Source organism: Anabrus simplex, chromosome 10, assembly GCF_040414725.1.
Source record: "Anabrus simplex isolate iqAnaSimp1 chromosome 10, ASM4041472v1, whole genome shotgun sequence".
NCBI classification, from domain to species: Eukaryota; Metazoa; Arthropoda; class Insecta; order Orthoptera; family Tettigoniidae; genus Anabrus; species Anabrus simplex.
Genome location: NC_090274.1, coordinates 12,501,237 through 12,518,739, shown reverse-complemented (window position 1 = coordinate 12,518,739; position 17,503 = coordinate 12,501,237). Strand labels below are relative to the sequence as shown.

The following is a 17,503-nucleotide window of genomic DNA, read 5'->3' as shown; positions in this document are numbered from 1 at the left end:
ATAAAAATAGCATGGCGCTTAACATAATCGCACGGGCGCGTAATGCAATATATTAATCTATGCATTTGCTAAGTAATGGCATCTAAGTGCTTGACTGATTCACACGTGTGGAGCATAAGTTCGTACTTTTTTGGAAGGCTTATCAGAAACCAATCATCTCGCTCACATACTTTCTGTGAGGGAATAGGGAAGTGTCAATTTTAGCCTTGTAGCCTTGTAAAGCTACAGTCTTGTTTTGAGACAATAAGTGTTATAATACCGGTAGTACTCCTGTATTGCACAAGACATGTAGAATAAGTCATTTTGACCAATTGTATCTCAAGAATGTTCCTGATTTTCATATCAAAATCTCCTGATTTTTGGTTTTGTACAGTTGGCAGGTATGCCCATAGCTCTACAGCCCCGAAGGGCCATGGGCTACCAAGCAACCACTGCTCAACCCGAAGGCCTACAGATTACAAGGTATCGTCGCCATAAGACCTATCTGTGTCGGTCCGACGTAAAGCAACTAACAAAAAGAAAAAAAATTACAAGGTATCGTGTGGTCAGCACGACAAATCCTCTTGGTCATTATTCTTAGCTTGCTAGACCAGGCCGCGATCTCACTATCTTATAGTTCCTCAGTTGTAATCACATAATATAGCTGAGAGGACCTTCAACCTGCCCTCAATTTAGGTAAAATTCCCTGACATGACTGGGAATCAAACCCGGGGCCTGTGGATAAGAGGCACACGGCTCAACACGAGGGAACTAGAAAAACAGGAAGGTCTATGGATGGAGTGGGATCAAACGATTGGTGAAACTGCAAAGTACCCAGGAAAAGATAAGCCAGAATTGAGGTACCGAGATGGTTAGAAGATCTGACAGACAGAAGGGTGCGGTGAAAATTAAATTCAATATGTACAATTGGAAATTTGGGATAAATTAAAACAAAGGTACATGCAATTCAGTATTTTCTATTGAACTGTTATATGTATTATGGAATTTTTTTTCTTTCCCTGCACTGTCTTGTCTCTCTTTAATGTACATAAGTGCCAACCCAAGATAATTATAAAAGAAAATGCCAGGACAGAAGAAAATGAAGAAGAATATTTTTTATGCATCTCAAAATATGACTAAATTTATGAAACACAACTTTATTTGGTAGCAACTGCATGTGACTCCTATAATGCAGTTTCTAGGGTCGATTTTGAAGGGCTTTTCGTTTCAAGCGACCCAAGTATGGACCTACCTGGTGAGTTATGTGAGTTGTAAAAGCTTGATCTTTGTTGTTTCTCCAGGGTAACCACCTGGATCCTGGGGGAGGACGGTTGTTGAGAATTAAGAGCACTTGATTGTTGCAAGAAGAGTTGACGGGCCTTGTAATTAGCCGCCTGCGTGGCAGATAGGTTGTTGGATCCTGACGAGAGCTTGTAAACTTGTCTGTTAGTGTTAACATTCTCTTTCACATTTGAAGGCGATAACAGGTCCTGCGATAATGTCCTGTTGTTAGATAATGTTAGTTTATTTGTACTGTTAACTGGGGTCATCTGCTCCGTCGGGGTGATTCTACCAGACTGTTGTAGTTCTCCTCTTGCTTTTGGGGAAGATTCTCGACAATATTGATGGAGGATCGTTGCTACATCTGTGGGTTTCAAGGGATCTTTTCTGGCAGGAGAGTCTTTTGAGGTATCGTTAAAAGAAAGGTTCAGCGGCCTGCGCACCGAGGAGCTAATGGAGGTTTGATTGCTCGACTGTGGAGGTGAAGTTTCTTGTGTCGGAGAATTTGCTGCTTTCTCTTCCTCTGCACGATCTTCTAATATTGTGGAGGAGAGAACGTCTGTCCTAGGTGATGCAAACCTCCACGTGGCTAGCGAGCGCGGAGAATGGAGAAGTTTTGACCCGTTCGTTCGTTTCTCAGCCGGACTTCTTGGCAAGTAAGATCCGTTCATCACAGGAACCGATGGAGGGGGTGGCACAGGTGTTAGTTTCTGCTGTCTCGACAGCCTCAGCTGCTCAGCGGCAGACAATTTCCCACTTGGTGAGCCTAGACTATTGGAAGGTGACAATTTGGGCCCGTGTTGAAGTAAGAGTCTTTTAAAATCGTTCATAGACGTTTGTTGTATCGGCCCTAATCTGTCACAAGCCCAACTTTGCCTTGAACCAGGCTGAGAAACAGGGGAACTAGTGTGCTGATCAAGATAGCCTCGGTTGTCGAGGACCTCCTTCGAATTTGGCGACCAGCTGTGTCTGTTCCGGCTTACATTTTCCACCCCTAGCGTACCTGTTTCAGGTTTTCCATTCCTGCTTCCATTAATGGAGGACTCCGAACTTCCTGGAGACAGACTGGTCATAGAGGAACAAGAAGGTGATGCACTCCGACTATAGCTGTCTGTATCAGTCTTTATGTTCAATTTCTTCTTTGACTTGTGAATAGCGGCAAACAGTTCTTCGGCTGTCATAGAAGATTTTGGTTTTGACAGCAGTCTAGCATTGTCCGGTCCTTTGGCTGGATCGTTCCGGCTCTGGGATGGCCTGTTAAGGGACGAGACTGCGTTCTGCTGGGTGTAAAGAACTTGTTGAGGCGGCTTTACACCGTATTTGTGTGGTGCGTTCTTCTGTATTGGAGATAAATTGAGACTCATGTCCATTGCATGCACCTTAGTTCCGTCCTTCTTGGTTGGTGTTGAAGACTGCATACCAATGGCATGACCTCCATTCAGGTATGCTGTGTTTCGTGGCACTGTTGGGATGGAGGCCGGCATGGGGGTGGTGTATTTCTGACCAAACAGGGGACCTTCTCTTGCTGGCCGTTGATATTGGTGTATCAAGTTTGTATTGGAGACTGATGGAGGAGGAGGGGTGTTTTGTTGACTAGACTTGAGGTTAGCACCATGAGTTACGACCAAAGGACTGTTGCGACCACACCCAGGGGTTGGTGTCTTAGAGTAGCTTTGTGTTCCGTCAGGATAATAGCCACGATTGTCCCAACTGTTGGCACTTGCAATGGTGTTGTAGCGCCCACTTCCAACTCCATCCTGCTGCGTTGTGTGCATTGCAGGTGCGATACGTCCATCTTCTTGTGTCCGCCGGTTTGGTAGAGTCCAGTAACTTGGTGAACCATTGTACTGCACGCTGGACTGGACCGGTGGCGGACTGATGTATCGCGGCGGAGGTGGCTGCTTCGCGTAGGATGAAGGTTTGCCTACAGGAAGAAAAAATCATAAATGAAAATAGAAGGACACAAGATGTTTCTGATAATACTGAGAAAATGAATCACAACTGTAATGTATCTAACAAGACTTACTCTTTCAGCAACTACAAAATTTGCAATTACAAGCACTTTCTTCAGAGAAGTAAAGTACGTTAATCTATCTACCTCAGTGTGTAAAAATTATTATGTATACTCTATTTGTAAAAAGCATATCTCTACTTTCTATCTCAAGATATTAAGATATGGTACATAATTATGGGAGTAATTACTTCATAATAGTAAGAAAGCTAATGGGAGCAAAATATTATACTGTAGGTTGTTCTCTAAAAACGTTTTCCAATATTTAAAGAGGAGCTAGTATGCACCAAGATTGTAAATGAGGGTTACAGATCTCTTCATATGGTTTATGTGGGTATATAGGGGCTGCAGTAAGCAGTAAACGATGGGCATATAAATCACTGGGAAGACCATAATAACTTTTTTTTTTTTTTTTGCTAGGGGCTTTATGTCGCACCGACACAGATAGGTCTTATGGCGACGATGGGATAGGAAAGGCCTAGGAGTTGGAAGGAAGCGGCCGTGGTCTTAATTAAGGTACAGCCCCAGCATTTGCCTGGTGTGAAAATGGGAAACCACGGAAAACCATCTTCAGGGCTGCCGATAGTGGGATTCGAACCTACTATCTCCCGGATGCAAGCTCACAGCCGCGCGCCTCTACACGCACAGCCGACTCGCCCGGTAGACCATAATAACTGTAGGATTGCAGTGTATGGGACCCTCATCAGGATTACTCAATTCGAGAACTGCAAATATATGTATGTGTGTGAGTTGGCTGTGCAGTTAGGGTCGTACAGCTGTGAGCTTGCATTCGGGAGATAGTGGGTTTGAATCCCACCGTGGGCAGCCCTGATGATGGTTTTCCATGGTTTACCATTTTTTAGGTGAGGCAAATGCTGGAGATGGGGACGTTAAGCCATGAGCAGGTCCCATGCTGTTATTTAAAAGAAGTAGGCTATGTGCCAACGCCTCGTTATATAATCAACATCCTCGTCATTGTCCTTGGCCATCAAATATAAATATTTGCACCAAACAAGCCAAACATCCTCCAACATTCCCAGCACTGCACAAACTAGACTCAATAAAAAGATTGAATATGAACTAGAAACGTGCAAGACAAATGAAGTGGCTGTAGGAGCGTCGCAAACTTTTTTTAAAAAAAATCAGAGGTCAGCACTGCATGCCAAACAACATTGTAAGTCATACTTTTCACATCATTTATTATTGTTCAGTAAAATATTGACAATTGCTAAATATCGTGGAAGTGAAAATGAGTAAATGAAATGTGAAATTGTTTATTATTACTTTTAATTAAAATGCAAGACAGACATTTTATGTAAATAACTCTAGTGATTGTGCGTAGCACTGCCTACGATGGGTGTTTTCCATGGGGTGTTTTTTTTTTTTTCCACCTGTAACCCCTCCAATTTTTAATTACACATGACAATTCTGGTTCATCCCTGAGAATAGGTATAACTGAAGAATTCTGGAAAATTTTAAGTGAATCATCCAATTAAGCAGTGCAAGGTAGCAAGCCATGCCCACTGTTCTGACTGGAGCATACAGCTCTTGAATAAAAAATTACTGGAATTTGTTTTCATGAAAATTGATTCAGAGATAAAGGAAGACTGGAACTATCAGGCAAACTTAAAATAGCAAAACATGAAGATTTTTTGATGTATAAATCTGCTTAACCCTAACATGGATCAGTTGAGTGTTCAATAATGTCCACCTTTTCATTGATATTGCAACTAGAGAGCTTTAATCTCTGTTTAAATGAGTGTATTCTGTTATTTGGTTTGAAACAGCCTTGATGTGCCATGGAAAAACAGGTATTTTCCAAGCCAGTCTGTCTTCTGCCATCCTTTAAGTCATCAAATATCTCACACTGTCCATCATTTGATACCTCCTTCTTCCTCTCAACCTTTTCCCTGCAACTTTTCCTTGTAATGCCTGTGTTCATTAACATTTCCTTTATAAACAGAATCGTAATGAACATCAAAAAAGTACATCCAGCCCGGTCCACAGAGTAACCCACATTTTTTTGTAATGGTATTCAGTTATTTCAGGTACTGGCTTGACTCATTGTGTGTACCACATCCAGTACTGTTTGTCGCAAAGTTGGTAAATGTGAGAATTGTTAGTTTATCAACAGCGGATAGTTAGTACACATGCGTATCTTCCGTTTATCTGGAGTTTTCCATACAAAGTGAGTGACTTGTTTCTCCTGGGCAAATTGTTGTATATGGAAGTCTTTCATTGTTGAATACATTAATTCTCGTCATTTGTGTGCTTCAGAATACATTATATAGCACAAAATATACATACATACATTATCATTATAGACTGTTATGCCTTTCAGTGTTCAGTCTGCAAGCCTCTGAGAATTTACTAAACGTCGCCACAATCCTCAATTTGCAACTAGTGTTGTGGCCTCATTTAGTTCTATAGGTCCGAGGCTTGCTTAAAATGTTCTGAGCTTGGTAAATTCATGAAGCAGGATGCTACCCTACTTGCACATAGTCCAAGTGAGGATCTCTCCTCTAACGGGTTATGGACCACCGGTGAATTGTATAGTCCTAGCCGCCTGAGCACAAAGAGGGCCAGGACTCAGAATATGTCCGAGAAGCCCACTCCCATTCCATAGCAACTGGTATCCCGACTCTCAGGACCACTTACTAGGCCACTCAGCCGTTACCCATGGTTCACGAACTAGGACGTGACTACAGTAACCCACAAACATGAACCATGCACAAAATCAAGTTTAAATGTAAAATAATTCCTTAACTTATGTTTGTGTGCAGTGGACATTATATACCGCCCCCATGCCGCGGGGTCCACGATGTTACAGATTCTGCCTTGGTCCTGCAAGGATTGAGTAGACAGCAATGCATAAACTTACTCCATACTGCTGGATAAATATCTATTTTCATATCTGTTGAATTGCAATGTATTTTGTTGTAATAATACTGTACTGTTGGTTTTCTCCTGACTGGGCGAGTTGGCTGTGGGGTTATGGGTGCGAAGCTGTGAGGTTGTGTTCGGGAGTTACTGGGTTCGAACCCTACTGTCAGCAGTCCTGAAGATGGTTTTCTGTGGTTACCCATTTTCACACCAGGTGAATGCTGGGGCTGTACCTTAATTAAGGCCACGGCCGCTTCTTTCCCACTCCTAGGCCTTTCCTATCCCATCGTCGCCATAAGACCTATCTGTGTCGGTGTGACGTAAGACAAAATTAAAAAAAAAAAATTCTCTTGAATGATTTGATTCCTCTGCAAAAGAGCTCATGGTGGAAGATACGCTACTCTTACAGAGATGGTTAACATTTTCTCATTTCTCAAAAAATTAATGTTTGTAACAAAAAATGCTTGTCCTGGAACCTAAAACTCTTTATGCTTCAGAAACGCTGAATTTACATTGTATAAATTTAGAAAAATCTTAGGGTCCAGAATTAAAAATGGAACACATTACCCCAAACACAACTCGTAAATATATTTTAAAATATCTAAACTTACTGATAAATGAGACTGGAGTGATTTCGTTTTAAGGCCACTTGGAAAGAATGAATAACAACAGACTTATAGAATACACATATTTTTGCAAATCAAATGTACGATATCAAAATGGTGTAAGCAAGTAGAGAAAGACGTCACTGAATTAGGATCACCAAATCTGCAGGATAGAAATGTAATCAGGAGAAGGCGAGAAGAAACCAATAAGACATATCTGGTTGGAGGAATAGAAATTACAGCAATTGAAGAATATGAACTATTCGGCAAGGAGGAAAACTCAACAGATATTGATTCCGCATGGTGCTAAGTGACCCCACTCGTGCGGAAGAAGAAGAAGATTAATTTTAGGACCATTGTTTGTTGGATTTCTGTTTCTTGCTTTGATGCTTATTGCCTTCTTTCCAAATAATGAAACCAATTTTCAGAACACATGTACTTGCTTTTATGAGGGTTCACAAAAATTTCCTTTTGATTTATCCATATTCAAATTCATTCAACTAGCAAACTCTTTTTTCCCTACACTTTTCACTGCATTGAAGTTAGTTAATATTAAAGACTAAGTTTCATCAACGTTTTCCAGTGTCTTTTGTTCTAAAAGTTTCAAACTACAGTGTGGAACTTAGTGAAGCAGTTTGTGTCTCCATTTCAATGCAGATAAACCTTGCATTAAATACGATGAACGCCCTTTCACACAGCAGTACGATGAAGCTTCAGCTTGTCAACTATTGGCCATTGGTTGAATTTCATGGGGTTTTTCTTACGTCACGCAGATATATCTTACAGCGACAATAGGATCAGAAAGGGCTAGGAGTGGGAAGGAAGCGACCTTGGCCTTAATTAAGGTACAGCCCCTGCATTTTTCTTGGTGTGAAAAAGAAAACCATCTTGAGGGCTGCCGGCAGTGGGGTTCGAACCCAGTAACTCCCGAACACAACCTCACAGCTGAGCGCCCCTAACCACACGGCCAACTTGCTCGGTAAATTAAATTTGTCTGCTTGAACTTTGAAACCCTCACAATCCTGTTACCAAGCTGGCACTTTACAGAAAGGAGTCTCTTTATAGGTCCATCTCAAATAATTTAGTTTCCACAACAAACTTGGACTCAGTTATGTAAAGTCCTAAGAGTAAAGTAAAATATATGTTTACTGCTTGACACTGAGATAAACTGAAATCATCATGGAAGCGCAAAGATATTTGGCAGCAACACTTGTAATGGGGAAGCCCGCACACAACACTCGACGAGAGTGAGCCTGCAAGGCTCAGGGAATGGGTAAGACCCAGTGGCGTATGCTGGGATCAAGACATGGGATGCCACTAGACAGCGGATTTAGTGAACGTCAAATCTTAAGTGTTTTGAGCCACCAGAGTAGCCTGCTGTGTTGTCCGTTGTTTCACAAGCTACTGCTAGGCCTCTGCCACTGCCAATACTCAACACCTGATCATTGGAAATGGTAGCATAGTGGTTAGCAAATTAACGCCCAGCTTTGTGCCTAAACTGATAGGATGCTTGCCTTTGTTCTGATGACCCCAGTTTAATTCCTGGGATCAAACTCGTCGTACTCTTAACTTCCCTGACTTCGGGATTGGATGTGTATGATGTCTTCACCATTCATCTCATCCTCATTGGGTCACAATCAAGCCTTTCCAGAGGCTATGCACTATTATTATTATCAAATTAAAATTTAGAATTTTACAGCATTACCTGCGGTAACAAGATTGTACATGTTGTTCACTGGTTTATTAGCTTCCTCGGTAGATCAGGGGTGGTGTCTGACCCATAATCACGAGTTCAATCCCAAACAACAAAAGAGAACACTAACCCTAAAAGATTGCATTTCATTTTAGTAGATCCACCTGTAAAAAGAAAATTATATTACTCCTGTAACAGCAGCCCTGGTGTCTTCCTACAAGGATGTAGAAGTAGGCGGGAGTGAAATATCTATATAATCTATATAATTAAGTCAGAAGTGTGAGGTGCGGAAGTATACACAATGACGAATGCATGGTTATTCGGAATCGAACCCATGATGATGGGTCGGACACCACAACTGATCTATCGAGGAAGATAATAAACTAGTAGAACGACGGGTACGTAATGCTGTAAAAATTTACATTTTAATTTTATAATAATAATAATAATAATATAATAATAATAATAATAATGCATGTCTTCTGGAAAGACTTGGTGGTGACATTAAGGATGAAATGAATTGTGAAGATGTCAAACATTCAGTCCTCAAGCCAGGGAAATATAGGGTATGAGGAGGTTGATTCTGGGAAAGATATGGGATAGGCTTACCATTTTAAACTATCAGCAGTTTCTCTGCATGGTTTGTTCAGTACCTATTTTATATGGTTCATCCTTCTTACAGTAGTAACTCCACACGGTCGGTCACATTATGCAATGTAACTTCAAATAAACTTACACTGTTATGGGAACATAAATACAGCACCGGTACTGAAATACACAAATAATTTTCTCAACTATAAAAAATCAGTAAGCTGTCTTGTTCACGCAACAGTAAACACGAGACACCGCAGTACATGGGTCAATCGTGTCTGTTCGGAGTATTCTGGAGAACTTCAAGACTTTCAGCTCCCTCGTTAGCAGTGGGAGGGCGAGTGACGGTTTTTCCCATCGCTTTCAAGTTTTGTAAATAGAACAATGTGTCATATGTACATTAGAATACGTTTTAGATTTCCATCTTTCTCATTTGAGGGTGGTTTTGTTTGTTGTCTTTTTTTGCTACTGGCTTTACGTTGCACCGACACAGAGTGGCGATCATTTGAAGTTTAGGCTTCACTGATAGCCTTAGTGACCCTCAGTATACGCCACTGGTAAGACCGAGCATCAAAGACCTTTAGCTCGCTTTAATGATGGTGGCAATTTACTTACTGCATTTCTGTATTATTTTTCCAATGTTTTCTCTCTCTTCCCCTCTCTAATAGGAGTTCGACACACTAACACATCAAATGGGAAGATAGAATAAGGTACAGCCTCAGCATTTTCTTGGTGTGAAAATGTAAAACCATTGATTCCATGTTTAAAAATAATTTGTAACACTATGGATTACTGTAACTAAACAAACTGTGAAAGCCTGATATGTTTCAATTATTGTTTAAAATATGATGAAATATCTTAAATTGTAATACTATACTATAAATTTTGGTGTGGCCTCTTTATTTTAATGTTGCTGGTTTAACCAGCCATTTCTTGCCTCCGCTTTATCAAGCACAAATCTTGCATGGAGTGACCGGGATTTGAAATAGGGAACCCAGTGGTAAGGGGCCGGCGCGCTGCCACCTGAACCATGGAGGCTCTAGTTAATTCCTGTTCCTATAAGTTCTGTTGCATCAATCAAAATCAGTCATCACTGATCTTAGTTTAGGGCTGTTGCAGATTCTCTATTAACTATTTACCTATATTGATCTTTTCTTAAATGAAGTCCTTAGTATTTTAAGTTTGCCAGTTTCATAGTATTAATAAGTAGTAATATGTGTGTGTAAGAAAGGGCCAGGAGCTCTAACTTCACCCCAGATAATAAAGGCTTTATCTATCTCCTAAAAAATCCACAGTTAATTTCCACTCATTCGACCGGGTCAGGAATTAATGAATGAAGCCCCCATCTAGTAGCGAGGATAGGAATTGTGCCTGCTGCCGAAGCCTATTGCACATCTCTGGGGCAATGATTAATAATGATTCACAAATTAAATGATATTGGAGAATGTTGACGGAATGAAAGACGACAGGGAAAACCAGAGTACCCAGAGAAAAAAAAAACCTGCTGTCTTGCCTCCGCTTTATCAAGCACAAATCTTGCATGGAGTGACCAGGATTTGAAATAGGGAACCCAGTGGTAAGAGGCCGGCGCGCTGCCACCTGAGCCACGGAGGCTCTAGTTAATTCCTGTTCCTATAAACTAATATTTGCCCCATTTTGTCCTGTTGATTTCCAACTTTATCTTCATATTGTGATCTTTCCTACTTTCAAAAACTCCATTCAGACTTATTCATCTACTATTGTCATTCCACGCCTTCTCTCCAATGATGGCTCAGAACATCTTGCTTAGTCTGGCTGTTTGTCCCCCTACTCTTTTGCCGGAAATTACCCCGAACAAGTTGTGCTTCTTTCTTTTGGATCTTTTCCAGTTCTTGAATCAAGTAATCCTGGCAAGAGTCCCATACACTGGAACCATACTCTAGTTGGGGTCTTGCCAGTGACTTATATGCCCTCTTGTTACATCATTAGAACAATACCTAAATACTCTCATACCCATATGAAGAGATCTGTAACCTTTGTTTACAACCTCATTAATAACATTACCGCAATGAAGATCTTTCCTTACGCTAACACCTAGGTACTTATAGTGTTCCTCGTGGGGTACTTTCACCCCCATCAACTCAGGTGTAAGAAATGTCCTCCCAGTTTTAACTGCTGACTTCTCATCCCATTTACCATCATACGATTGTTTCCTGTCCATCTCACAATTTTGCTGAGGTCCTTTTTGCAGTCGCTCACAATCCTGTAACGTATTTACTACTCTATAACATAGTCTCATCTGTTATTCCAGTTCTTAACTCATATTATTTATATACATAAGGAAATGCAGCAGTCGAATAGTACTGCCCTGTGGGATCTTGTACTGGGTCAGACGATGCTTCACCTACTCTAATTCTCAGAGTTATTTTTTCTAGAAATAGCTACCCATTCACCGACTCTTTTGTCTTGTGCAACAGCCCTCATTTTCATCAATAATTCAACAGGAACCAAGATCCTGTATAGTACAGGATAGGTGCTGAAGAAGAATTTCAATAATGAGAGTACTGTTCAAACCCTCAAATTATGTTTCCAGTAAAGTTCTAACCTATATGGTGTATATATCCTGCTGCAATTGTGAGCTTGACTCTCATTCTTCTTCTTTCCTGGCCTTATATGTACCCATAAAACGGACACTCCTCAGCTCACTCAGAGTCAGCTCGTCTGACTTGGAGAGAGTATGTCGGACCAGATCTGATGGCACCTCACTTTTCCTTAAGGCAGACTCGGCAGTTCGTTTCCATGTTGCCTTCAGATGACCTCTTCCTCTCTTCGATGACAAGAGCTTTCTGTACTAAATGGTGTTCATTTCTTCTTCTGATGTGACCATACCTGCGGAGCTGTTTTTTCCCCCCACCTTGTTGCTGATGGGCACAACTCTGACAGATCCTCTCACATGCTCATTGCTCACTTTTTCATGCTGAGGGACTCCCGCCGACCATAGCAACATCTGCATCTCTGTGACATGCATTCGCTGGTCATGATTCTCCTGCCCAACATTCAGAGCCGTACATGACAGCAGGCGGTCAGTGGTTTTGTACACTTCGTCCTTTAAATTGACCTCCATTCGCTTATCACACAGAACAGCAGTAAGAGACCATCATTTCATCCAACCATCTGAACCCCTGTGGTTGGGATGCATATGAAGAATACACCCACGGTATCCCCTGCCTGTTGTAAGAGGCAACTAAAAGGGGCGACCAAGGGATGATGACATTAGAACCATATGACAACTTGTGATTAGAACCATTACATGCGGGACACCATGGGCCTACATTACATAGGAACGGTATCATTATGCGAGAAACGCTATGGGTCTGGGCATTGCTTGTATTTTGTCATCATGTGCATTCCACTGGTCGGTTCCACTGTCTTCAGAATGGGTCTGTGTTACCTATGAGTAGTACCACTTTTATGAGAAACAACATGGGTCTACGATGCTTGTGATTAGTACCATTATGAGGGGCCAGTGACCTGGATTTTGGACCCCTTTAGAAAATAAGTATCATCTCATTAATCGAGGCATTTTGAATTGGATCCATTGATTGTTTTTTCTTGACGATCTTTTTCTTTTTTCATCATCATCATTCGTTTTAGATTCTAGTCAGTGGATACATTTTGAAGTTTTAATTTTCATTTCGTTCACCTCGTACTATTAGGGGCCGATGACTCTATGCACTCCCACACTGACTCTGTCCACCTCTTTCGGGGTCTTCCTCGTGGTCTGTTTCCTGTTAACTTCTCTGAGAAACCTTTTTTTGGCACACTCTCTTCTCCCATTCTCATCATATGCCCATACCACTTTAGCTTTGTTGTTTCTATCCTGTCTTGAAGTTTCAAGATTCCTGTCCTTTTCCTTATCTCTTCATTTCTATTTCTATCCTTTCTGGTCTTGCCCTCGACACCTCTTAGGAATTTAGTATGGGTTCATAATAGCTTGAATATAATACTTTATTACATGTATCTGGTGATTATTTTCAAATATCCTGGCTGATAATGTAATTTTTTAAAATCTTGAGTAGTATTTAAGACAATACAGATATAACTAAGGTACTTTTTTTTTTTCTATCTACAGTTTAAGAGCAATCTTACTTCTAAAATCAACTTTTCCATGCAGCTAATGTAATTACCATTACCATACCTTTAGAAGTCCCAGAGTACGCTGAAGAAGTGGCAGAACTAAGAACTACAAGTGCACCGTGCAAGTGAGTGCAATACAACTGTGAAAAAGACATAACAAAAACGTAATATCACAAGGCGTCTTCTTTTGCTGCTGCTGCTTCCGTCCTCCATAGAGTCTTGTACACAGAAAATTTGGTAATGCACTGCCAACGATCCTGTTGACACTCATGCAGGTCACATGAACACAACATCTTCACACTGAAGCAGGCAGTGAACAAGGCTACTCCCATTGCATCAGCTTGTGTTTTTAATGATAACAAGGAACTTTTTACTTGGCAAAGTCACTCAAAGTCATACTCCAGAGTGGCAAGGTGCCAGATGTGATGTCATCAATTACAACAAACAGAAAAAGCTTTACATAAGTGTAATTTTAAAGAGAAGGGAATTAGAGATTGGCAGGTTGTAATCTGTACTGTTATAGAGAATGGAAAGAAATAAACAAAATAAATGACAGGTCAGTGTGAGAAGACATATATTAAAACACAAAGGGACAAGGACAGTCTCCACAACTTTAGAGAGAGGTGCTCTGTCGTCATCATTCTCACTTCTTCTATATCCATTTCATCTCAGCCCCCAACGAACTCACTTCTTCCCAGCTTCATCAGGAGGTCAGGCTTCACAAGTCATTAAAGGACCACTTTGTGACAGATCTTGTTTTTTCCTTCCCATTACCTATATTGACACCGGGCAAGTTGGCCGTGCAGTTAGGGGTGCGCAGCCATGAGCTTGCATCCAGGAGATTGTGGGTTCGAGCCCCACTGTCGGCAGCCCTGAAGATGGTTTTCCGTGGTTTCCCATTTTCACACCAGGCAAATGCTGGGGCTGTACCTTAATTAAGGACATAGTCGCTTCCTTCCCATTCCTAGGCCTTTCCTATTCCATCGTCGCCATAAGACCTATCTGTGTCAGTGAATGTAAAAACAAATTGTAAAAAAAAAATTGTAAACTTATATTGACACATTGGGTTCCTTTCCTCCTTGTGTATTTGTCCTGCCTTTGTAGCCTTTATACCGCCGGATATCATAATAATCATTTTCCAACCAGTTTCCCTGGTGTGGTGTTCAAGTGCTTGCCATCTCCACCTGTTTTCATACACCTTCTGTTCCTGGACTCCTCTCCTCCACATCTGGTTTTAATGTCTCTATCCATCACTTCATTGGTTGTCCCTTTGGTCATTTTCGTTCAACAGATCAAAGTATTACAAGTAATGAACTTCATTCCAGGTCCATATTGACTTTAAATATCTAAGATAAAATTCTGAAAGAATTTAATTGTATAACATCTGCCTGCTCAGTACAAGTTTTTGCCATTTGATAAATGGTCTGGCTAAAAAGCTACATAGGACATGTTTTGACCTAGCCTAGAGGTCATCATCAACTCAACTCACACAAAGATGAAAGACGTATACAAAAACAGTGATACATTTAAAAAAACTTCAGATAAAATACAATGATCAAATGCAATAAAAATCTATGTTTAAAATGTTCATAGCTTCAATCTTGGATGAATCTAGTTGTAACAGGTGTGGGTCCAATTGTATTTACCACAACTATTGGTTGGCTGGAGGAATGCTTAAAATTATAAAGACTGTCAAATATTATCTGTTCATCATGCTTCTGGAACAGAGTGAAATTTCTTCACAGAGAATAAAAGTATAGCCAGGATTTCCTCTTTCCTCCACCCTTGTACTTGGGTTGAATTGGTTTTGACGTCTAGCCTAAGTCGAAACATGTCCTATGTAGCTTTTTAGACAGACGATTTATCAAATGGCAAGCGTGTATTCAACAGATGGACTTTATACAATTAAACTCTTTCAGAATTTTATGTTAGATACTTAATATTTTCTGGCAGGTCTCTCGCTGTTCTTTCTCAAAATGTGTCTATACAATTGAAGTGGGTGCTCCTTTATTACACTGGTAAGAGGGACCTCAAAAATGTGAGCTGCATTCCTGACTTGGTCCTTGCAAGTAGTTTCATTCATAGTTATAATGAATCTCATTTCTGTTCCTTGAATTCTGCTCTAACATTTGTATTTATTTATTTATTTATTTATTTATTTATTTATTTATTTATTTATTTATTTATTTATTTATTTATTTATTTATTGCCTCTCTTCCCTTTCCCAGTCTTTAACCAGGTTTCTTCTTATCTTACACTTCCCACATCAGGATAGATGATCAGTCAAGGTGTTGATATCCATTCTGGTGGTGAAGCTGGGAAGCGGAAACATAAGAACCTGGGAGCTCATCTATGTGGAGATTGTCTCTGTGTCCTCTTTACACACTGGTCTGTCATTCTTTTTGTCATATTCTGTGTTCATTCTTATCTTTCTACATGACTTGATATAACACTTGTTTGTTCTTTTCCATTACTTATTTCTTCCTGATTATTATAAGCTGTATATAATTATTCTGGGGAGAGTAATTTTTATAAAAGCAGATCAAGTCCTAAAAATCTTTGTCGGACCCTTAAAAGTAAATGTACTGCCTGAGCTGTGAATCAGTATTAAAGAATGGAGGTCACAAAGTGTACCTGAAATTCAGTTTTATAAAACAACAACAACAAGAAAAATTCATATGGATTTTCTTCCTGACTCAAGCACTTTTGTAGGAAAAAGAGAACAAACAAAACCCCATCAGTTTTAATGTGTAGAGTGAGGAGAAAAATGCATCCATAAATAATAGGCTGTTATAAAGGGATGAGGACAGGAACCACCTCTCTAACTTGCAGTTTACATCCACGTTCAAATGGGCAAGTAACGTATCGTCCGTTTAGACAAGATCTGCAGCAGAGATGCTTCAGAAGGAGCTCGCACAATGCCTTAAATTACAGTTGTGTTGTCAAAACCTTTTTCTTGTGGTCACAAAACTTCAAGATTTATCAAAAAATGTATGCTGAAGTACTGTACCATATTCCCTTCACACACGCTGTTGATTGAATCGAGACCAAGCGGAGACTCGCTCCTGATAAAACTACATCATGTTACTTCCCCTGTTGACTCTGCATGTTAGAGGGTAATTGGGCTGACCCCCTCTTATTACAGCCAAAGATGGACAACATTTTTCTTACACAATGTGTATAGGATGATTTACAGTGAATATGACAACGCTTAGCTTGTAGTGGGGGACAAGCAATTTGATCACTATTCAAGAGAGGACCCATGTCTGTGCTGTAGGGCATCACAGTTCACAAACGCTACAGTTGTAGTCAAAGGTATGAATTCCAGAGTTTGTCTAGAAACCTCCGCTAACCAACCAGAGCATATCGTGCATACGTGGATGTTCTTGCCCGTATAAAACAGTATCGCCCCAGAATCATCAGGGAAGCAGTTGAAATACGTAAACACTCTGATAATTTCAACTGCAATACAGGCTACAACCTCAGTGAATCACGGCTACCTATTGTCGGAAATGACGCTTTACGTTTGCCATTTGTTATCCTAGCATGGGACTAAAATGGCATCCCTATTACATCTTAGGGCACCATTTTTAAGTTCCTTGTTGCTTTCTCTTAGCGACTTTAGATGCGTCATGTTTAATTTTTTTTTTCTTTTCTCCTGATGAAGAAAGGCAAGATTCCTTTTGAAATGTGTTGAAGGTGTTTATATAGTTCATTACACGGTATAAACCCAAACACACGGACCAAAATGTCTAAATGATAATATTAGATGAATATTGTTACTTGAGTAATATAATAACTAACAATGTAAAATGCAGACCAGTTCAGGCAAGGAAGGCCTTTTGTAAGAAAACAAATTTGCTTGCTTTGAACATCGACATAGGAATTAGAAAGACATTTTTGAAGACTTTCATTGTGGCATTGTATGGAGGTGAAACATGGATAATAACTTGTTCAGAAAGAAAGTGAATAGAAGCTTTTGAAATGTGATGTTACAGAAGAATGCTGAAGGTGAGATGGGTGGATCGAATCACGGGTGAAGAGATACTCAGTTGAATTGGTGAGATAAGAATGATTCGGCTAAATTTGATTGGAAGAAGAGATATAATGACAGGACACATCTTTAAGATACCCAGGACTTGTTCAGTTGGTTTTTGACCGAAGTGTAGGCAATAAGAATTGTAGTGGTAGACCCCAAGATATGGATATGAGAAGCAGATTAGAGCAGATGTAGGATATAGTAGTTATGTAGAAATGAAAAGGTTCGTAGAGGATAGGGTGGCATTGAGAGCTGCATCAAACCGGTCAATGGACTGATGACTCGGATGACAAAAACAACAGCAT

The 17,503-nt window shown here is 40.3% G+C and overlaps 1 protein-coding gene across 1 annotated transcript in view; it reads right to left on the bottom strand.

Moving 5' to 3' along the window:
* Window positions 1–17,503, bottom strand: part of gukh (GUK-holder) — a 582,564-nt gene that overhangs the window by 9,284 nt on the left and 555,777 nt on the right. Inside the window, 1 exon segment of the mRNA XM_067154738.2 lies at window positions 1,232–3,184. Coding sequence (XP_067010839.2) covers window positions 1,232–3,184 — 1,953 coding nt within the window.